This window comes from Myxine glutinosa, chromosome 3 (genome assembly GCF_964187855.1).
Source record: "Myxine glutinosa chromosome 3, kmMyxGlut1.1, whole genome shotgun sequence".
Taxonomy (NCBI): domain Eukaryota; kingdom Metazoa; phylum Chordata; class Myxini; order Myxiniformes; family Myxinidae; genus Myxine; species Myxine glutinosa.
In genome coordinates this window covers 38,132,835-38,156,628 of record NC_136263.1, presented here as the reverse complement: position 1 = coordinate 38,156,628, position 23,794 = coordinate 38,132,835, and the positions used below count along the sequence as shown (strand labels likewise).

The 23,794-nt window shown below is 47.2% G+C and overlaps 1 protein-coding gene across 3 annotated transcripts in view; it reads left to right on the top strand.

Moving 5' to 3' along the window:
* The window catches only part of LOC137417138 (CMP-N-acetylneuraminate-beta-galactosamide-alpha-2,3-sialyltransferase 1), a 213,464-nt gene that overhangs the window by 26,452 nt on the left and 163,218 nt on the right, over window positions 1–23,794 (top strand). Inside the window, exons 2-4 of one of the 3 annotated variants that reach the window (XM_078773902.1) lie at window positions 6,569–7,134; window positions 12,412–12,608; window positions 21,886–22,050. In XM_078773902.1, the coding sequence (XP_078630028.1) occupies window positions 6,784–7,134; window positions 12,412–12,608; window positions 21,886–22,050 (713 nt within the window). In that variant the 5' untranslated portion in view covers window positions 6,569–6,783. Of the gene's footprint in view, window positions 1–6,544; window positions 7,135–12,411; window positions 12,609–21,885; window positions 22,051–23,794 lie in introns of those variants that run through there. The other 2 variants (XM_068102921.2, XM_068102920.2) reach the window with 2 other exon arrangements.

The window sequence follows — 23,794 nt, the reverse complement described above, 5'->3', positions numbered from 1 at the left end:
AAAAAATCTCTGCTGCATTGAAGGTTCCCAAGAGCACAGTGGCCTCCATAATTCTTAAATGTAAGAAGTTTGGAACAATCAGGACTCTTCCTAGAGCTGGCCGCCCGGCCAAACTAAGCAATCGGGGGAGAAGGGCCTTGGTAAGAGAGGTGACCAAGAACCCGATGGTCACTCTGGCTGAGCTCCAGAGATCCTGTGTGGAGATGGGAGAAACTTCCAGAAGGACAACCATCACTGCAACACTCCACCGATCTGGGCTTTATGGTAGATTGGCCAGACGGAAGCCTCTCTTCAGTGAAAGACACATGAAAGCCCGCTTGGAGTTTGCAAAAAAGCACCTAAAGGACTCTCAGACTGAGAAACAAGATTCTGTGGTCTGATGAAATCAAGATTGAACTGTTTGGTGAAGCTAAATTTCAAGTGTCATAGCAAAGGGTATGAATACTTATGTCAAAGTGATATTTCAGTTTTTTCTTTTTAATAAATTTGCAAAACGTTCTAAAATCCTATTTTCTCTGTCATTATGGGGTATTGAGTGTAGATTGATGAGGGAAAAAATGAATTTAAACGATTTCAGCATAAGGCTGCAACATAACAAAATGTGAAAAAAGTGAAGGGGTCTGAATACTTTCTGAATGCACTGTAGTTAAAGGCTGTTCGTCAGCCATCTTTGGTTGGATTAAAAAACAAAATCTTCTGCTTATGTATACCATCGTGTATAACCATCATAACATCCAATATAACCAATATACCATCATAACAATATAACAATATATACTTGACAGTGAAAACCAATATACCATCATAACAATATAACAATATATACATGACAGTATAACCAATATACCATCATAACAATATAGCAATGTATACATCACAGTATAACCAATATACCATCATAACAATATGACAATATATACTTAACAGTATAACCAATATACCATCATAACAATATAACAATGTATACATAACAGTATAACCAATATACCATCATAACAACATAACAATATATACATAACAGTATAACCAATATACTGTAGCGGTTACCGCTGGATGCACACAATCGCCTTGCACCAGCCAGAACACGGCCAGACGCGCCTCTCCCGGGCATGCCCGGACTCACTGTTCCCGGGCACGCCCGAACCTCCCGGGCACGCCCGGTCTCGTCTTTCCCGGGCATGCCCGCTCTCGCCTTTCCAGGGCTCGCCCAGAGCGTCCGGGCATGCCCGCTATCGCCTTTTCAGGGCTCGCCCAGAGCGTCCGGGCATGCCCGCTATCGCCTTTCCAGGGCTCGCCCAGAGCGTCCGGGCATGCCCGCTATCGCCTTTCCAGGGCTCGCCCAGAGCGTCCGGGCATGCCCGCTATCACCTTTCCAGGGCTCGCCCAGAGCGCCCGGGCACGCCCAGCCTCGACTTGCCAGGCCGCAGCCAAACACGCCCGGGCAGGTCCAGACTCGCCTTTCCAAGGCTCGCCCTTGACACCCGGGCATGCCCGGTATAGCTTTTGCCGGGCAAACTTCCCGACATAAATGTGTATATATATTGCTGCCCGATAAACGGGCTTGTCAGAATACCTGAGTTGTTTTGTTTCAATAAAGCAACTCGGACGAATTCCGTCTTTGGTCGCGTCAATTCTTTCGACTCGCGTTGGAGCACAGTTCCTTCATTGGTGACCTACCGACATGGATACGGCAGTGACGCTTAAACTGCCTACCTTCTGGGAGGCTCACGCCGCTGTTTGGTTCGCTCAGGCGGACTCTCAGTTCGCCCTGCGAGGCATCACCGCGGACGACACTCGCTTCCACCATGTTGTGGCGGCGCTCGGTTCCGCCACCGCGGCCCGCGCCTTGAGCCTCCTCGAGCACCCGCCGGCTGCTGACAAATACGATGTGCTGAAGACACTCCTCCTCGATGCTTTCGCCCTCTCACCGGCAGCACGCGCACGGCGCCTGCTCGCTCTGCCCGAGCTCGGCGACACGCGCCCGTCAGAGCGCATGGACTATATGCTCTCGTTGCTCGGTGAGCACTCTCCGGATTTTCTGTTCCGCGAGCTGTTCCTTCGCCAGCTGCCTCACCTGGTACGCCTCGCCCTGGCTGGCACGTTGATCACGGATTCCCGCGCCCTCGCCAGGGAAGCCGATAAGATCTCCTCGGCGGGCCAGCACATCGGCGCGGTTACTTGGAGCCCGCCGCCGTCCGAGGCGACGCCCACGACGCCCGAGCGCCCTGCGCGGTTGGAGGCCGAACTGCCGGTGCAACTGGCGGCCGCCACGCCGCACCGCCCGCTTCCGACACGACGGCCGGGGCCTCCACCTGACCGTGCGTGGTGTTATTACCACGCCAGGTTCGGACACAAGGCTCGGACGTGCCGGCCCCCGTGCACTTTCGGCAGGTCGGGAAACGGCCGGGCCGGCGTTCATTCCCAGCCATGAGCGCCGGCCACTTGGGCAACTTGCTGTTTATTCGGGACAAAGCGTCTGGGCGGCGTTTCCTGTGTGACACCGGCGCCCAACTGAGCGTCATACCCGCCTCCGAGCAGGACAGGCGGGACGCCGTTTGCGGCCCCTCTTTGGTCGCTGCTAATGGCTCGGCCATACGCACTTTCGGCCCACGCGTCGTCACCCTCTGCTTCGGCAGCCAGCGTTTTCAATGGACTTTTGTGACCGCCTGCGTCCCCATGGCTTTGCTGGGCGCCGACTTCCTCTGCGCGCACGGGCTGCTGGTCGACGTCAAACGTCGTCGCCTTGTCAACGCCGAGACCTTCAGCTCCCTGGCGTGCACGATGAGCAGCTCCGCACCGACCGAACTGGCGTGCGCCCTCCCGGCAGCGAACGAGTTCGCTCGCCTGCTCGCGGAATTCCCGGCCCTCACGCGGCCGACGTTTTCGGCCGTCGCGGTGCGGCACGGGATCGAGCACCACATACCCACTACGGGCCTGCCGGTCTACGCCAGGGCCCGCCGCCTCGACCCGGCCAAGCTCGCCGTGGCGAAGGCCGAGTTCGACGCGTTGGAGCACCTCGGCATCGTGCGGCGCTCCGATAGCGCGTGGGCCTCGCCACTGCACATCGTGCCAAAGCCGGGGGGTGGATGGCGCCCGTGTGGTGACTACCGCCGTCTCAACGATGCTACCACCCCCGACAGGTACCCGATCCCGCATATTCAGGACTTTTCCGCCCGTTTGGCGGGACGGGTCATCTTTTCGAAAATTGACCTGATACGGGGCTACCACCAGGTACCTGTCCGGGCGGCCGACGTCCCGAAGACGGCCGTCATCACGCCGTTCGGCCTGTTCGAATTTTTGCGGATGCCGTTTGGCCTCAAGAATGCGGCCCAGGCGTTCCAGCGCTTGATGGACGGCGTGCTGCGCGACCTGCCGTTTCTTTTCGTCTATCTGGACGATATCCTCGTCGCCAGCACGTCCCGCGCCGAGCACCTCCTCCACCTCCGAACACTGTTCGGTCGCCTCAGCGAGCACGGCTTAATTGTCAACCCGGTCAAATGCCACTTCGGCGCGACGACCGTTGACTTTTTGGGCCACCGCATCACCAAGACCGGGGCCGTGCCGCTGCCGACCAAGGTCGAGGCCATCACCACGTTCCCGCGTCCCCGTTCCATCAAGGCCCTCCAAGAGTTCCTCGGCATGGTGAATTTTTATCACCGATTCGTGCCCCGCGCTGCTCAGCTCATGCGGCCCCTTTACGAGGCCCTCCGGGGCAAGCCGGCCAAGCATGACATTGTTTGGTCCGCGGCCATGGACGCGGCCTTCGCCAGCGCCAAACGGGCCCTCGCCGACGCAACGCTGCTGGCTCACCCGGTGCTCAACGCGCCCATCGCCCTCACTACGGACGCCTCCAACTACGCGGTGGGCGCCGTCCATGAGCAATGGGTGGACGGGGTTTGGCAGCCACTCGCTTTTTTCAGCCGGCAACTCCGGCCGACCGAGTTAAACTACAGCACGTTCGACCGCGAGCTGCTCGGGCTATTCCTGGCCGTTCGCCATTTCCGACACCTCCTGGAGGGCCGCCCGTTCACGGCTTTCGTCGACCACAAGCCGTTGGTCTACGCAATGGCTAAGGTCACGGAGCCGTGGTCGGCCCGCCAGCAGCGCCACCTCTCCGCCGTGTCGGAGTTCACCACGGACATCCAGCACGTCGCCGGCAAAGACAACGCCGTGGCCGACTGCCTTTCGCGGGCCAGCGCGAACGCGGTCCACCTCGGCGTGGACTTCACGCTCATGGCGGCCGACCAGACCACCGACGCCTCGGTGCAGGCACTCCGCGTGGCGGACACGGGCCTCCGCCTGGCCGACATCCCCTTCGCGGGCACCGTCCTGCTCTGCGACGTCTCCCAGGGCCAGCCACGCCCCATCGTGCCCGTTTCCTGGCAGCGCCGCATCTTCGCCTCCATCCACGGCCTTTCTCACCCGAGCCGGAAAGCTTCTCAGAAGCTGGTGTCGGCGCGTTTCGTCTGGCACGGCCTTCGACGAAACATCCGCGACTGGGCCAACGCCTGCACGGCCTGCCAGCGAGCCAAGGTCCACCGCCACACCCAGGCCCCGCTGGCACCTTTCGCCGTGCCTGAACGGCGTTTCGACCACGTCCACGTGGACCTGGTGGGTCCCCTGCCCCCCTCGCGGGGGTTCACCCACCTGCTCACCATGGTGGACAGGACCACCAGGTGGCCGGAGGCCGTGCCCCTCACCTCCACCACCACCGCCGACGTGGCGCAGGCGTTCATCGCCACCTGGGTCGCGCGCTTCGGCGCACCAGCGGACATCTCGTCCGACCGCGGCCCACAGTTCACGTCTGAGCTTTGTGGCGCGGTCGCCCGTTCGTTGGGGGTCACGCTGCACTGCACCATGGCCTACCACCCCCAAGCCAATGGGTTGTGCGAGCGGTTTCACCGCTCCATGAAGGCCGCACTCATGGCCGGCCTTCAGGACGACGGTTGGGCCGACCGGCTGCCGTGGGTCCTTTTGGGCCTTCGCACGGCCCCCAAGGAAGACCTCCAGGCGTCCGCCGCCGAGCTCGTCTACGGCCAGCCACTCCGCGTCCCGGGCGAATTCGTGCCTGACGCTACCAGTCCCTGGTCCGCCGCTCGCCAGCGCTCGGACCTCCAGGAGGCCGCCCGACGATTTGCCCCCGTGCCGACGTCCCGCCACGGTGGCCCCCAGTCCTACGTCCCCCCGGCGCTGCACACAGCGGAGTACGTCTTTGTGCGTCATGACGTGCACCGGGGGCCACTCCGGCCGCCGTACGACGGGCCCTTCCGGGTCCTGCGACGGGGCGACAAGTCTTTCATCGTCGACTTCGGCGGCCGGCCGGACCGGATTTCTGTGGACCGCCTCAAACCGGCGCACATGGACGTCGACCGACCACCACGGTTGGCCCTTCCTCCGCGGCGAGGCCGCCCCCCGTCCACAGTTCCCCCCGCTCGACCACCCACCACCACGTCAGACCCCTCCCCACGACCCTCCAGGGGTCGCTTCGGCCGGGTCATCCGGACCCCCCTTAAATTGACCCTGCCGGTGCAGGTCGATTCTGGAGGGGCGTGTGTAGCGGTTACCGCTGGATGTACATAATCGCCTTGCACCGGCCAGAACACGGCCAGACGCGCCTCTCCCGGGCATGCCCGGACTCACTGTTCCCGGGCATGCCCGAACCTCCCGGGCACGCCCGGTCTCGTCTTTCCCGGGCATGCCCGCTCTCGCCTTTCCAGGGCTCGCCCAGAGCGTCCGGGCATGCCCGCTATCGCCTTTCCAGGGCTCGCCCAGAGCGTCCGGGCATGCCCGCTATCACCTTTCCAGGGCACGCCCAGAGCGTCCGGGCATGCCCGCTATCGCCTTTCCAGGGCTCGCCCAGAGCGTCCGGGCATGCCCGCTATCGCCTTTCCAGTGCTCGCCCAGAGCGCCCGGGCACGCCCAGCCTCGACTTGCCAGGCCGCAGCCAAACACGCCCGGGCAGGTCCAGACTCGCCTTTCCAAGGCTCGCCCTTGATACCCGGGCATGCCCGGTATAGCTTTTGCCGGGCAAACTTCCCGACATAAATGTGTATATATATTGTTGCCCGAAAAACGGGCTTGTGAGAATACCTGAGCTGTTTGGTTTCAATAAAGCAACTCGGACGAATTCCGTCTTTGGTCGCGTCAATTCTTTCGACTCGCGTTGGAGCGCAGTTCCTTCAACATAACAGTATAACCAATATACCATCATAACAGAGGAAATAGCAACTTTCAGTCTCTCAAAATCCATACTGAGTCCCAATTTATCGCATGTTAACATATAATTTCTCATACAGTGCATTTCAAACTTTCAAAAAAATATAGTTTCGTTGATTGATGGGGGGGGGGGGGGGGGTGGGGGTGGTAGGTGGGCCCCTCTAGCTCATGGACTAATTATGTGATACCTTCACGTGGCTGTTATATGTTTGTGCCGGTTATCCCAATGGGATTATTTTGATGATTGTCAAGGACATTGGTTTTGCAGTCATGGTGTAAAATAAATTGGTAGTTTTTGCTTTTGAACTGCGTTTGTTTTAGACCTCATGGACTGGGCTATACTGTATTCCAGGGCGGTTATCCCTCATGGCGAGATGCAGTTGATAGCACCAGCATTCAGGATACAAAAGTTCCCTTCCGTCCTTCTGACTGCCCATACGCCACGACCCACAAAAGTGGAACGTCAGGGCCTCCCGAGTAAGTCAACTAGGATTTCTGGAGTCAATCGTTTTAAATACCTCCTGGGGTCTCAACACCAACCTACTGTATCTGTTTCGAGGCAGTGTTATGGAGAGGAAAGTGAAACTGTTTCTTTGGCTCATGGTAATCGGAGCTTTGTCCTACATCTTCAAGTTAACCATGGATCTTCAGCTTGGATTGAAAACCCAGGACAGTAATATCATGTGGTCGATATTCAAATTGGAAAATAAAGAATCGGATTTCATCGAAGGCTGCCCGAGGGATGTCGCTGACTCATCTCACTCGTTTGAATTATTTAAACGGCTTTTCAAGGTGCCCTGTGAGCCAGTCCGCAGTAAAAGGTCCCCTTGGTTCATGAAGCGATTCAACGCATCGATCCAACCATTTCTGTCGCCCCTCTCACAAGGAATTGTTCGAGAAGACTTTGACTGGTGGCAGGTAAGCTTGTTTTCCTTTGGTGGCGTGAGGGTGAGCTTATTTTCGTCCTCACACTTCCCGGTGTGGTTGATGTTTGCTGATTAAAATACATTTTCCATAGCAACAGAAATGAAGGTAAATGTTTTCAGGAACCCCGGTGCGGCGATATATGCGTGCACACACACATACATGAATCGTGATTTACATATATACACAAAGAATTAAGTTAAGCACCCCCCCCCCGTTTTTTTACAACCTCGCACATTACAAGTTTGTTGTCGTCAAAACAGTGTAATATACCCATGATATTGCTATATTTTCTGGAGAAGTGATATTATGGTCACATAAAAACATAACAATCATGCCGTTTTCAATATTTTATTCTGAATAATTTAAGGTGAAATTTTTTGGGAATTTTAGGCATATTTTCACCTCAATTTAAGTATGGAGCTATAGGTCCATCACGGACAGTGTGGATGACGTTTATGTTTTCTAACGTACAGTCATTGTTCTGAGAAGACCTCTAGCGATCTTTGCGTCAATAACGTGTGTAGGACCCACGTGATCGGATCACTGACTCAACCCTACGTCTCATAGACCCTGTAAGCCGTCGTATGCGTTGCTGTGGCAGGTTGTTCCATTCCCGATGTAATGCACGTTCCAATTCATCCAGATTGGCTATTGGAGGGACCATCTTCGCAATTTGTCGTCCCAACATGTCCCAAACGTGCTCGAGGGGGTTCAGGTTCAGGACAGGATTAGGGGGTGCTTAACTTAATTCTTTGTGTAGGGGTGCTTAACTTAATTCTTTGTGTATACAAATGCACGATTGTGATTTATACATATTATGTACATACATATTGATATGTGATCATACATATATACGTGACATATTATACACACACACATACGTACAAACACACACACATACGTACAAACACACGCACATCCACACAGGAGCATTAACAGAGACTAGCAACGGTACCCCGCCCTACGGGTGGGGCTTCAATTGGGAAGCCCAAATGAAAAGGTAAAATATCAGATATTGAAGGCTTTTTGATTTTAAACGATTCATATGAACATCCGTTGAATCATATCACATGCAAATCATCAAAATCTAAACAGTACATGGCTAAACAGTACATGGACGATGTACCACGTACGTCTTGCGTCTCGCTCACTCTCATGTTGTCCCGATAATGATCCTTCCGCAGGTTCACCGACGGAAATCTTGTTACGACTTTTACTTCCTCTAGACAGTCAAGTTCGCTCATCTTTTCGGTGCACCGGCACGAGCCGAGAACGGCCCGTGCAGGGGCTGATCCGAGGATCTCATCAAACCGTCCGATCGGTAGTAGCGACGGGCAGTGTGTACAAAGGGCAGGGACTTCATCAACGCGAACTGATGACTTGCGCTTCCTGGGAATTCCTCGTTCGTGGGACACTGTCTCAAGCCCCAGTCCCCATCACGGATGGGGCTCAGTGGTTTACCCGAGCCTGACGGCGAAGGGCAAGGTACACACTGGCCCATCCAGTGTAGCGCGCGTGCAACCCCGGACATCGAAGGGCATTGAACGTTCATTAAACATTAAACGTTCATTAAACATTAAATGTTCATTAAAGGATTACAAAACGAAAAACATTACGAAATTACGTTCACACCGTCATGTCAAACACTACCGTGAACACATACATCGTCAGAACATCGTCACAATGAACGTTATGCGAACGCGAATGTTTTGCGGGAGTACAAACCTGAGAATGCTGGAGATGAAAGCTGAAATTGGGAAAACTAAATAGCCTATTCTACTCCCAGGGGTCCCAAGATTACCCACCCAAAATATCTTTGCGATCGGTTCAGCAGTTTTTACGGTACCTTCGAACAGACAGATGGACATATGGTGAATTATAGTAAGATGGACACTTTGAGATCTGGTAGGTCTCCATTCCATCTCCTCAAACCAACCCACATGTGGAGGTATATATATCTATATATATAAAACACAGTTTGTGTGTGTGTAATGTTACCGATAGACTCCTAAACGGAGAGGCTCACGTGCTTGATATTTGGCATAGACATGGCCATTGAGCCTGGGAAGGACATGGCCTACCTAAAAATATTTGACAAGATCCATATTTTTTATTCATATTTACCTCAGCGCATTTCAGCGAGGAATATTATACACGGAATCTGAGCCGGTGGCAGAGCAGCGCGCTGATTCGCTCAGAGCGATCACGTGATGTTCCAGCCTTGCCGCCATAATCTCACAGTTACGTGTTCGCACGTAATTCAGAGCGAAAAGCGATTGCGTTTTTTCACATTTCAGCGAGGAACATTGCCATTCACACCACATAGGTTTTTTCTTTCTTTCATCTTTAGATCCATATTTTTAGCCATAACGTAGTGAACGTAGCGTAACGTAGCGAAGAATATTATACACGGAATCTGAGCCGGTCTATATATATAAAACACAGTTTGTGTGTGTGTAATGTTACCGATAGACTCCTAAACGGAGAGGCTCATGTGCTTGATATTTGGCATAGACATGGCCATTGAGCCTGGGAAGGACATGGCATACCTAAAAATATTTGATGAGATCCATATTTTTTATTCATATTTACCTCAGCGCATTTCAGCGAGGAATATTATACACGGAATCTGAGCCGGTGGCAGAGCAGCACGCTGATTCGCTCAGAGCGATCACGTGATGTTCCAGCCTTGCCACCATAATCTCACAGTTACGCGTTCGCACGTAATTCAGAGCGAAAAGCGATTGCGTTTTTTCACATTTCAGCGAGGAACATTGCCATTCACACCACATAGGTTTTTTTTTCTTTCATCTTTAGATCCATATTTTTAGCCATAACATAGCGAATGTAGCGTAACGTAGCGAGGAATATTATACACAGAATCTGAGCGGGTGGCAGAGCAGCGCGCTGATTCGCTCAGAGCGATCACGTGATGTTCCATCCTTGCTGCCATAATCTCACAGTTACACGTTCGCACGTAATTCAGAGCGAAAAGCGATTGCGTTTTTTCACATTTCAGCGAGGAACATTGCCATTCACACCACATGGGTTTTTTTTTCTTTCATCTTTAGATCCATATTTTTTAGCCATAACGTAGCGAACGTAGCGTAACATAGCGTAGCTAATGTAGCGTTAGCATAACGTGGCATAGCGTAGCGTAGCGATCCTCGCTCAGGATCTTCGTCAGGTTCACGAGCGAGTTAGCCAAAACGTAAAAGTGAAAATATATCGAATGCTGTTTTGATGCTTTTTACTGCTGTTTTGATGCTTTTACATTGCTGTTTTGATGCTTTTTCACTGCAGTTCTGATGCTTCTTCACTGCTGTTTTGATGCTTTTTCACAGCTGTTCCGATGCTTTTTTGCCGTTTTTTTAAATATAAAAATCTCATTTCAAAAAAAAAAAATCCAAAAAAATCTCACAATGATGACATATAATTCACAGAAAACGTTGAAGCAACCGCGTAATATTGCAGTGATGTTTAACTCTGAGTGAGAATAGTTCTATATTTTAAAAACTTTCATCTGATATTTGTGATTTATTTCAAGCAAACTGTATTTCCCATCTACACGGCCATGTATTCCTATTAACGTTATGTAAAGTACATAAATTGTGTGGATTACATCATTTGTGGATGTGATCAATTGCCAGTAACCATCAAAATCCCTCCCCTCCCCTTCCCCCCTCCCCTTCCCCCCTCCCCCTTCCCCTACCCCCTCCCCTTCCCCCTCCCTTTCCCTCTACCCCTTCCTTTCCCCCCTACCCCTTCCCCTTCCCCTCCCCCTCTCCCTCCCCCTGCCCTCCCCCCTCCCCTTCCCCCCTCCCTTCCCCCTCCATTCCCCCTCCCTTCCCCCTCCACCCTACTCTCTCCCCTTACCCCCTCTCCCTCCCCTCCCTCTCCCCTCCCCCTCCCCGTCAAAAAGGTCCCCCCGTCGAGGAAGTGATGTGAGTTGACAAAGTGCAAGACGCAGAAAACATGCTATGATATGATATTTCGCTCACAAGGTTCAGACATACATGGAGGCGGCCATCTTGGATTTTGACGTGGCGACCCAATTTGCAATAGCGTTCTTCCTTATGCCTAGATACACCGACACACCAGAGTAGAAGTTGGTACTTCGCTTATTTTTCAAGATATTCAGCTCACAACGTTCAGACATACATGGCGGTGGCCATCTTGGATTTTGACGTGGCGACCCAATTTTCAATAGAGTTCTTCCTTATGCCTAGGTGCACCCACACACCAGATTAGAAGTCGGTACTTCGCTTATTTTTCAAGATATTCCGCTCACAAGGTACAGACATACATGGCTTCAGACATACATGGCGGCGGCCATCTTGGATTTTGACGTGGGTTGCACCCACACACCAAATTCGAATGCGGTCCTTCGCTTATGCACGCACGCACGTACGCACGCACGCCCGCACGGACGGACGGACGGACGGACACACGGACGGAGGGGAAAACCATAGTCCGCCTTTCGCTCCGCGGTGCGACGGGGGACAAAAACAGGAAGGTTGTAGAAGGGGTGGTTAAAGTCGACCTAACAACAGCCCTCATTATGCATATGCCCCGTTTCCCTTAGACCATGGGTGGGGGGGTCTACCTGCAAAATACTCACAATATATCTAACTAGGGAACCTATGTGTCATGGAGTTTTCTTCACCAGGGGGCCGGTTTCCATAACCATCACAGTGAAGAGCCGGGCTCTTGCTTGAGACGGACAAAGTGACGGGCAAGACACAAACTCGTCCGAGAAGATGTTTATTGGAAAAACCAACTCGGGAACTCTCTCAAAAGCCCGTTTATCGGGCTGCATATATATCCACAACCAGAAAGCATAACCAAAACCGAAAGCCACGCCTCTCAGGCGAGGCGTGTTTCGGTGGTCACGTGACCGACAGGTGCAAAGGATTATAACCGCACGCGCGGCACGCTTTGGTGGTCACGTGACCAGCCACCCCGGCGCCGAGGTTGTCCGCCGGTGACGTCACCGGCTGGAGCAAGGAGATTCTGCTGCTGGTCTCGCTTGGGGGACCCATGGGTCGCTACAACAGTATGATTCTCTGATAATAAATAGTTACTTAATTGTTTATACATACAATTTCTAGCCCGATAAAGTGATGGTAACTGGAGTATTGCACATGGGTCTAGATTGAGTTGTGTACAATGAAAGATGATGAATTGTGCAAACACTGAACATTTTGGTGTTACCCTGCCCTCATTCCCTTTTCTCTCTCCCCCCCCCCCCCCCCCCCACACGCCCAGAAATTGCAGAAAAATGACATCAGCTATGAAGCATTTCTTGATTTCCTAAGAAAATGGGACAAGGTTCTGCCAAACTCAGAACTGCTGTTCAAAGAGAAGAGGAGCATATGTACAAGTTGTGCCGTAGTAGGAAATTCTCAGAACCTAAATGGATCAGGTTTTGGAAAAGCTATTGACTGCCATGACTACGTGTTCAGGTAGCTACCTATTATAGGGACTGAAAGATAGCTGCTGATATATGCATATAGCATGATTACCGTTGAACTGTCTTGGCCTGCTTCGTTCTTGATAAGGTATATAGTCTATAGATCAAACACCAACTATTAAAATATTGGTGAACTACCGTCCCCTACCTGCAGTTAGTCATTTGGTTAGTCATTATAGTCATTTGGGGGCCACATGCAAAATGCAATGGTGACAAAGTGGGGCCCCTGTGAGCCCTGCCAATCTGTCATCACGCTAAAATATGTAATTTGGTGTCCGTCTGTCTGATGTCGATGTATTCGGTAGTTGCTTATGCAATTTCAAACAACTAAACTTGTCAAGGGGATTACGTGTTGCAAGGCAAAGGTTGCAGCGACTCCAATATTCCGCCTCACCAGGAGTTCCGAAGGTGGGGTGATGCAAATTATCTTCGCAAATGTGTACTGCATACCGTGTAGTACCGATCCTGGTGGTAGTGATGCTTCAGAAACCACCATTGTATCATGAGTAAGAGGACTATGTACTATTTTCGCACTCTCTTAGCCTATGCTGTCTCTGCAGACTTGATGACAAAAAAATCTGGAGGAATTCCCATGTTAAGGTGTATATATAGCAGCTTGCATGTCGTTCCACCTTATATTGGCATCTTTTCAATGCCACTTCAAATGACAAAAGTAATAACAATAATATAATAGCATAATAATATTATGCAATAATAACATAATAATAATATTATTGCAAAATAATGATATTAACAATAATAATAGTACAGTAATTGTCAATCATTAAAATAATAATAGTGTAATCCCCACCTAACTGAAAAAACATAAAATGATGATATGATCGCAACCATTGAACTGAAAATACATGGAAATTATCATTGCCATTCACAACACACAGACCGCGGTGCAGTGCAGCTCCCGGGCGCCATCTTGTTTGGCACTAGATGCTGGGGGAAGAGCATTTCTGTCTTGCGTTTGCGTGTAATTCAGAACGAAAAACGATCGAGTTTTTACACCTTTTGTGCGATAGTTTTTCAATTATAAACTTATCATAGTAACTACTAGTACCCGACTGCAAAGCCGCAATGAGCCGGCGAAGCCAAAGCCTCTTGCCACTATTTTACCCATCACGATGGCATCAGTGGGTTAGGTAGTTGGTAGTAGGTAGGTGTAGTACTAGTAGGTACCGTACCTGGTAAGACTTGGTAAAAGAGAAGAGCAGACAGTCCTTCCCAATACCTACATACAATAAATGTCACAAAAAGCTTAAGGAAGTCTTTAAGGAAGGAAGTCTTAAGGAAGCTTAAGGAACTTAAGGAAATCCCCCCCCCCCCCCCTTCAAATGCCTCCCCCCCAAAGCCCTCTCCCTCCCACAGATCTCTCGATGTCTCCATGTCTCTCGGTCCCTGCTCTCAAATGTTGTGTTTGTGTCCTTCCCCCTCTCTCCCCATCTTGTCTACCGCTCCCGATGTTATTTGTTTTATGTGTCTGTTTGTCTTTCTGTGTGATTAATGTTCGCTCTTTCACGAGCCTCGATCTTGTATACAAAAAAAAAGAAAAAAAGAAAAGAAAAAAAAGGAACTATACGATGTGCTAGCTTAGGGCCTATTTTAAGAAATTTTAACTGGGCTTAATATACGTTTTCACAATATGTGTGTAGTCTTCTAACTTCAGTCGCTGTCAGGACTGGTTCTCTCCGGGCACTGGCTTCCTCCACCAGAGGAAGTTAGCTTGCAGTAAGATCAGTGCCGACAGATCAGATGATAGCGCCGTTTCAACGGCAATGTGTGACTGTCGTTAATCAAACCGTGTCGATGGCGCTGATTAGCTGACCTAAGCTGATCGATGATTGGTCAGCTCACAAAATTTCGCAAATTCAGACCTAAAATGACACCATTTGCATTCTGGATGAGATTAAAATTGATAAAATTTACTTCTTGATTAATTAGGTGAATTCCGTCTCAACTTCGGATATTTCCGGCCGTGAAAAACCATCCCCTACGGCCGCGAGATTTCTAAAAAATAATTCTTCGTCAATTTTAGAACATTTGATGCCGTTTTCAGCCTCCGAAACGCGTAATAAGCTTTTTTGAAGAATTTTTTCAAATGCTCGAATCTCATTGGTTCCGGTGTTTGGTGACGATTTTCGTTGAAGATAGCGAGGTTGGTCTAAAAGTATTTTAATTACAAATTAGAGGTGCATAAGATTGTAAATCAAACAAAGACAGGTGAAACAAACTCCTATTGAACTTTTTCGCAATTTTGTTATGCATACTTCCGCATCCAGAAGATGGCGGCCTCCATTGAGTGATTTGGTTTTTGAAATATTTTTTCAAATGCTCGAATCTCATTGGTTCCGGTGTTTGGTGACGATTTTCGTTTAAGATAACCAGGCCCGTGCGGGCCGAGGTTGGTCTTAAAGTATTTTAATTACAAATTAGAGGTGCATAAGAATGTGAATCAAACAAAGACGGGTGAAACAAACTCCTTTGGAACTTTTTCAAATTTGTTATGCATACTTCCGCATCCGCAAGATGGCGGCCTCCATTGAGCGATTTGGTGCGTCAAGGCTTCGAAATTCTCAAGCCAAAGGATCCAGCATAATCTGTTTTTTCAACATAATACATACGCGTTCATTGACAACACCGGCTTCGCCGGCTATAACACTTTACTTTGTACATTCCTTTTCACAATAACGTTTGAGAACAAATATTGTTCATTTGGGAGCGTGAAGAAGAAAACTGGGCCATTTTAATGAACCTTACGAAGATCACGTCTGTCCCGTTTATTTCACAAGGATTTGTTTTCGGTCAAAATTTAACAAATTAATTTAGGTACTTGCCGTTTTTAGGTTATTTCTAAGAAATATCGTACCTAGTTCAAAATGACACCATTTGCATTCTGGATGAGATTAAATTTATAAAATTTCCTTCTTGATTAATTCGGTGAATTCCGTCTCAACTTCGGATATTTCTGGCCGTGAAAAACTATCCCCTACAGCCGCGAGATTTCTAAAAAAATAATTCTTCGTCAATTTTAGAATATTTGACGCCGTTTTCAGCCTCCGAAACGCGGTAATAAGCTTTTTTGAAATAATTTATCAAATGCTCGAATCTCATTGGTTTCGGTGTTTGGTGAAGATTTTCGTTGAAGATAACCAGGGCCCGTGCGGGCCCGGGGAACGAGGTTGGTCTTAAAGTATTTATTATATTATTATATATTAATTATATTATTTCTAAGAAATAACCTCAAAGAGTGGGTCCCAGTGTCCGTCCATCCATATATGTCCATCCGTCCATACATCCGTCCGTTAACATTTGACTAAAACATCTCACAAGCTACCCGACTGATGTGGACCAAATTGGGTATGATGCATCAGGACAGCCAGGTCGCATGAGTTTGTGCTCCCCATTCCCATCCAGATGCACCTCCTATGGAGGGGGTTAAAGGGAATTTTGTTCCAAATGTTAGTATTTCATTCAAAAATCTTCTTCTCAAAAACTTCCAGACAGATCCAGACCAAACTCACCATGAGGCATCGTGACCATGCCCAAACTTTAAGTTGTGCTCCCCATCACCGTATCTCCCCTGGACAAAGGACTATGGGTTCCCTCCTCTAATCCCTTGTGGTGAGGCAGTTGCCATGAAACAACTTGCCTTCGCCTCAGCTGCTCCTGGACTCTGTGGCCTTCTCTCCTGACAAGGTATCGCTCTCTGTACCCACCTTACCCAGTCAAACCCAGCCGCTCCTGGACTCTGTGTCCTTCTCTCCTGACAAAGTGGAGAAGTTTTGTCAAACCTCGACTGATTCTGCAACTGGACCAGACGGCATCAGCCCACGAGTCCGAAAACTCTGCTCTGCCACTCTATCTCACCCTCTCTCTGTTCTCTTCAACCTCTCTTTTTGCTCAAGGTCATCTGCCATCTGCTTGAAAAATCAGCCATCACAAACAATTTACACAAAAAGGTGCAAAAAAAGAAACTTACAACTACAGAACAATCAGCCTGCTCCTAATTATCACAAAGTCATGGAATCCATCATTGCTTCGGATATCAAATCCTTCCTCTTCTCCAATGGCTTGGTCTCGGATCATCAATTTGGATTCAGACCCGGTCACTCTACTCTGGACATGCTGCTTCTGCTGTCTCAACAATGGATGGAGGTCCTCAATGCCAAACAGCAAATTAGAGCTGTCTCCCTTGACATATCACGTGCCTTCAATGCGGTCTGGCACCCAGGTCTGCTCACCAAACTCTCCTCCTGTGGTATCCATGGAAACCTCCATGCATGGCTTGCGGACTTCCTCTCCGGTTGCAGTCAACGTGTGGCCCTGAATGGAATTCTCTCATCTCCCCTTCCTGTCCAGGATGGAGTTTCTCAGGGCAGTGTTCTGGGCCCTGTGGTTTTTCTGGTCTTCATCAATGATCTCTCCGACTCTCTGGAAAATCCTCTCTATCTCTTTGCTGATGACTCCCACTCTCTGCCGTTCCATATCTCAACCCTCGGATTGGCAGGCAGCAGCCTCTTCACCTTCTGCAGACCTGAACAATATCACAAACTGGTTAAACAAGTGGAACATGTCTTTCAATCCTGACAAATCTCACACTCTCCAGATGTCTCTCTGTAAAGACTGTCTGGACAACCCTCCCATCTACTTTCTCAACAATCCTCTCAAAGAAGTTCTGTCACTCAAGCTTTTGGGTCTCACTATCTGCCATGATCTTTTCTGGGAAAACCATATTTACAAGCTGGCCTCCAAAGCCAGTCTCAGACTGGGCATCCTCCGTCATGCGAAGTCCTTTCTAGGCACTTCTGAGCTCCTCACAACATAGAAAGCTTTCATCTGCAGCTCAATGGAATACTGCTCTCCCCTCTGGCCTGGGGCTCCTGCCTCCCACCTAGCTCAGCTTCACGTGGTTGAAACCATAGCATTCAGAATCATTGGTGTCTCCCATGATAAAGCTGATTCTGAGGGCCTTTCACTCGCTCGCCGCTGTCAGGTTGGTGGCTTTTCTGTCTTCTACCGACTCCTCTCTGGCCTCACTCTGCCAGCTCTGTCTGTGCTCTGTCCCCCAAATGTTCCTACAGGTCACACAACATCTGCCAGCAACCCTCTTCTGGTGAAACTGCCAAAATCAAGACTCTCTGCTCACCTTCACTCTTTCATTCCTCTTTTCTTCCTCCTTTGGAACAAACTCCCTCACTCTCTTCCATCCCTCTCCTCCATCCAGGTCTTTAAAACTGCTGTTCACCACCATCTCTTATCTGTGCATCTTCCCCCATCCAAAACCTTGATCTTTTCTATCCCGTTAAAACACCCCAAATCCACCTGTTTCAATCTCCAATTTCTTTGCTGAAATTTCTAATAGTGTTCATTTGCTTTATACCGTGTAACCCTCCCTCATTCCCTAGTCCTCCCCCTTCCACAGATCTACAGACGTCCCTGTTCACTACTGTTGTTGTGCTTGTGTTCTTCCCTCTCTCTCCCTCTTGTCTCCCGCTCGCTTAATTGCATGTTTTATGTGTCTGTGCATGTTTTCATGTTCAATGTGTTAGTTCTTACACGAGCCTCGATTCTGTATTTAAAAAAAGAAGAAGAAGAAAAAAAAGTTTATTTTGCTTTCTTTGCCGCCTTTCTCGCCGGAAACGAAACAACATCTACGGCTGTTAATGGTACAGTTTCAAACTTTACAGAAAATGGTTATTAACCAGAAATGTGCATTACAAAGAAATGGGTTTGTGTCCTCTTGGTCCAAAAAAATAATGAACCATCTTCACACGTATTTTCTTGCCAACCTTATGGAGAAATAGTGTTCAACAGTCGAGGGTGCGAATTGATTCGATCGGTCCAAACGTCCCGCTATCTCCTTTATTTTTGATCATACGGCTAAATAAAAGTGACCATTTGTTTTTAAAAAGCTTTTTGTTTTTCATATGAAAGAAAGTTCCTTAAAAAGTTATAAAAGAGAGAAAGGGTGGGGTTGGGGGCCCCGAGGTTGTTTGTGCTGGGGCCTGTGCTGGCTCTAGACGCTCCTGCAGACGGGTGGGTGTTTGTTGTTAGATACCGCAACTGTATTAATACATGATGTTTCAAAAGTGAAAAATAATTAATAGGGATAATTATTTTACATATTGTATTATATTATAATGATTGCTAAATGATAATGTATTGTATTATAATGATTGCTAAAATTTTGACCCCTGCCATGCATACACGATTACGCGTATCAATTATTGTAGGTAAGTTTCTTTGAATGTTTCTTAACATTGACTCATCCATTTTAAGCATATTCCTTTCTGATTTAATCCTCTACATATCCAACTGTACATGGTCTCGGGCTATAAAGTACTGAATGCAGGTGCCCCCAAAGTGGCATTAAATGTGGACTACTGGGGGGCCATTCTCGGGGTCGGTGATGTTTTTTCCATCTCACAGGCATCGTCGATTTATTTTTTTGATTTTTTTTAACCTAAAACTATGAGGAGCATTAATAAACAAGTGCATATTGTACTTATTTTTGCAAAATGGTATCTATCTATAATTCCAGTAATCTCTGTACGTTTGTACGTTTGTCTGTGACCGCTGTTTCTCGACAACCACGGGTCCGATATACTTTTAACTTGCCAGGTATATTGCTGGGGACCCGAGGATGTGCCTTTTCAAGGTTTCATATTAATCGGACAATTACTTACCGAGCTATGTCCAAAAAACGATTCAACCAATCAGAGAGCAGCGAACTATCGCGTGTGCCGAACGTGGCGGACACACTCTGCCTCGGATGGCACATTTGAGAGCGTATTCATTTATTTCACGTTTGCAAACTATGTTGGCGCTATGTTGGCGTTAAACTATGTTTTAAAACTAATAAAAACGAATTTGCGATTCATTCGCTTTCCTGCGCGTTTGTGCACGCGATGGCGATTTCTTTACCAAACTCCGGAAGCCGTTCGCTTTGGACCAAACCATTTCATGTAAATAGAGGGGGGGGGGATATAATTTTAGATATAGATATAGTACGGGCAATGCCCTAGTGTTCCAAAAGAGTATTGTACACCGCTCCTTTCCTATGCCATCTCCAGGCATTGCAAATCGTCATTGCCGGGCACCAAAGGGGGCTCGGCAGTGACGCACGCTGAAAGAGAGTACTCAGTTTTCACTCTGGTTGTTTGTTTGTTGTACACCGCTCCTTTCCTATGCCATCTCCAGGCATTGCAAATCGTCATTGCCGGGCACCAAAGGGGGCTCGGCAGTGACGCACGCTGAAAGAGAGTACTCAGTTTTCACTCTGGTTTCTTTCTTTCTTGTTTGTTTTCTTTCTTGTTTTCTTTCTTTCTTGGTTGTCCGGGCGATATCTCAGCCATCCTTTGAGCTATGAGGCTGAAATTTCGGCACAGTAGTGAGCAAGTCTTTTGTCAAAAACAGTATTTTTTTTTTTTGATTAATCAATAAATTGAGGAGTTATTTAATTATTAGCGATTAATTAAGTACTTATTTAATTAATCAAATTTCCTTTCTCTTCTGACCATTAACTCAGGCACCTTTTGAGTTAGGAAGCTGATATTTGGACATGCCAATGACCAGGTGATTAGACTGCAAAGGATATTTTTGATTTATTAATTAATCAATTAATCGATTGATTATTTAATTATTCGATTAATGACAAAAAAATTTTTTTTTTTTAAGTTACAGATTCTGATGAAATAGTGGTAGTTTATGTGTTCTCTGACCAAATTGATTAATAATTTAATTTTTTTATGATTATTATTTATTTATTTTCATTATTAATCATTTATTTATTTTCTTTCTCATTTGGCCAATATCTCAGGCACCTTTTGAGCTGGCAAGCTAATATTTGGACATGAGTGACCAAGTGATGTGGCTATCAAGGATATTTTTGATTTATTGATTAATCATTTCATCTATTAATTATTTATTGATGAATCGATTAATTATTTATTGAGTAATCAATTAATTATTTAATTTTTTATAAATGACTTATTTAATTAAATTTCTAAAAGATACATCTTCGGACGAAGCACTAGTGGTTTAGTTATGCGATTAGCCAATTGATTATGAAAATATTTTGTGATAATCTTTTATTGATTTTAATTATACAATTAATCAATCAGTGTACACCTCTCCCTCCCAATGCAGCCTCAATGAGCTGCACTGCGGTATTGCCGGGCGCCAGAGGCGCCCCGGCAATGCCGCGCTGCAGCATATTTAATTATTTGGCATGGGGCGGTGTACTTTGAATGTATGTGTACTTGTTTGTTTTCTTGTTTGTTTTCTTTCTTGTTTCCTTGGTTGTCCGGAAGATATCTCAGCCATCCTTTGAGCTAGGAAGCTGAAATTTCGGCACAATGGTGAGCAAGTCCTTTGTCAAAAACAGTATTTTTTTTTTTGATTAATCAATTAATTGAGGAGTTATTTAATTATTAGCGATTAATTAAGTACTTATTTAATTAATCAAATTTCCTTTCTCTTCTGACCATTAACTCAGGCACCTTTTGAGTTAGGAAGCTGATATTTGGACATGCCAATGACCAGGTGATTTGGCTGCAAAGGATATTTTTGATTTATTAATTAATCAATTAATCGATTAATTATTTAATTATTCGATTAATGACAAAAACTTTTTTTTTTTTTTAAGTTACAGATTCTGATGAAATAGTGGTAGTTTATGTGTTCTCTGACCAAATTGATTAATAATTTAATTTTTTTATGATTATTATTTATTTATTTTCATTATTAATCATTTATTTATCTTCTTTCTCATTTGGCCAATATCTCAGGCACCTTTTGAGCTGGGAAGCTAATATTTGGACATGAGTGACCAAGTGATGTGGCTATCAAGGATATTTTTGATTTATTGATTAATCATTTCATCTATTAATTATTTATTGATTAATCGATTAATTATTTATTGAGTAATCAATTAATTATTTAATTTTTTATAAATGACTTATTTAATTAAATTTATAAAAGATACATCTTCGGATGAAGCACTAGTGGTTTAGTTATGCGATTAGCCAATTGATTATGAAAATATTTTGTGATAATCTTTTATTGATTTTAATTATACAATTAATCAATCAATTAGTGTACAGCTTTCCCTCCCAATGCAGCCTCAATGAGCTGCACTGCGGTATTGCCGGGCGCCGGAGGCGCCCCGGCAATGCCGCGCTGCAGCATATTTAATTATTTGGCATGGGGCGGTGTACTTTGAATGTATGTGTACTTGTTTCTATTTTTGTTTCATACAGAATGAACCGAGGTCCAGTAGAAGGCTTTGAGAATGATGTGGGGACCTTCACCACACATCGCTTTATGTATCCTGTGAGTGCCACAAAAGTTCCCCCAGGAACAGGTCTCATCTTCATCCCTTTCAAGATGAGTGATCTGAAATGGCTGAACAACACGCTGATGAAGTACGCTGGTATACCGACCCTTATTATCCAAAGGGAGAATGTTGTTTTCGACTTACTGAAACCTGTCGAGCTGTTATAATTTAAGGCCCAAGGTATTTTTTCTCAAATTCACAATATCGTAGGTTTCAATGCGAGTTCTTAAAGGTTCCGACAAAATGGGGGTAAATTATTAGATCAAAATTAGGAGACTTTACACAGAGCAGCACAAGCATAATGGTGTTTCGGGTGGGAGAGGGGGGGAAGATGTAAAATCGGATCGATTAGTATAGTATAGTATAGTTATTTATTGATGCATATGAAATAGTGTAAGTGTACTGTCATTTCCTGTGATAGGTAAAGTGTTCATTTGAGCTCTCGTCTTTCCTACCCAAATATCGGTTTCTGGGCCCCAGGCCTCCCCCTCCCCACATTCTTGAATCTTTCCCGATGTTTCTGTCCATATATGGTGTTTTCCTTTCAGTTAACGGCCAATAGGTGCACCCCACACTCCCTCCGCTGCGATCACTGGGGTGAGTGGCAGGTTGTCAGACAAGACAAGTGGTACCAGATGATGGCATGTCTGGTATGTGCCCAATCAGCACATAGCACAAGTATGCTGAACCCCAGAGGTAGGAGTATAAAAGAGCAACCAACACAGCATAACTGCACAAGGTTCTGTCCATCGTTCTCATGCATTCATGTTCTGGGCTCCCTGTGATATTTGTGGCTTTGGGGTTCTGTTCTGGAGTGTTCGTGCTGGAGAGAGTTGGTCCTGGTTCGGTCCCTTGTGCTGCAAAGCACAGCTGTCCAGTGATCTTGTCCAGCGGTGATCCTGCTCCGCTGTCCGGTGGTCCTGTACAGTGGTGATCCCGCACAGCTCTCCGGTGGTCCTGCATAGCTTTGGTGTGGTTATTCCTCTCAACTTGGCTGAGCGTGGTGAGCACAGCATGAGAAGCAGCCTGCACGGACCACTATACAAGCCCCTCCCCCCACCATGTGGCGATCAATTGCCTCCAGCTGAATCACATGTTTCCCGATATGAATGCGTTGTCATTATCCCCGCACTAAAAAAAAAAACCAGAGGGATATTGTAATTGGCTCCATCTGTCTGTCTCTCTGTCTGTCCATCCGTCACACCATCTCCTCCTAAACAGATGTGCAGAAATTCAAACTTGGTAGTTATGATCACCACACGGCAAGAAAGTGCCAGAGCAGTATAATTTTGGCCCCGCCGCTGGGGCCCTTGAGTGGGATCAAAAGTTAAAATACCAAAAATGCAATTACGGGTGCATTTTTAAACATTTTGTGATGAAACTGTGTATGCAATTAACATTGGGGGACATGAAATATGTCACGACTTTTCGACCGAAAGCACTGCGTAGAAAAATTGAGACATGGCTCATTGTAAAGAACTCTCCATGGGGAATAAAATATGTTAATGATGATGTCATAGGTGCCTCCATTATGACGTCATAATTCGACAAGTACAAAACTTCATCCGATCAAGATGAAATTTCTTGAGCATCATGAAGGCATAAATTGGTGGAGAAAAAAACCAATGATGACGTCATCGGTCTCGTGGTTCGGCCGCCATATTTGTTTTAACACAAAAGCCTTTAAAACCACTGAAAATACATCCTGGCGAGGGTTTGCAATCTCTGATTGCTCTTTTTCTTGTTTGATACTGTTGTTTCACACATGAGTTGTTATCTCCTCTTTCTCCCTAACCCCATTTTCTTGCAAATAAATCTTGTTACCTCTGCCA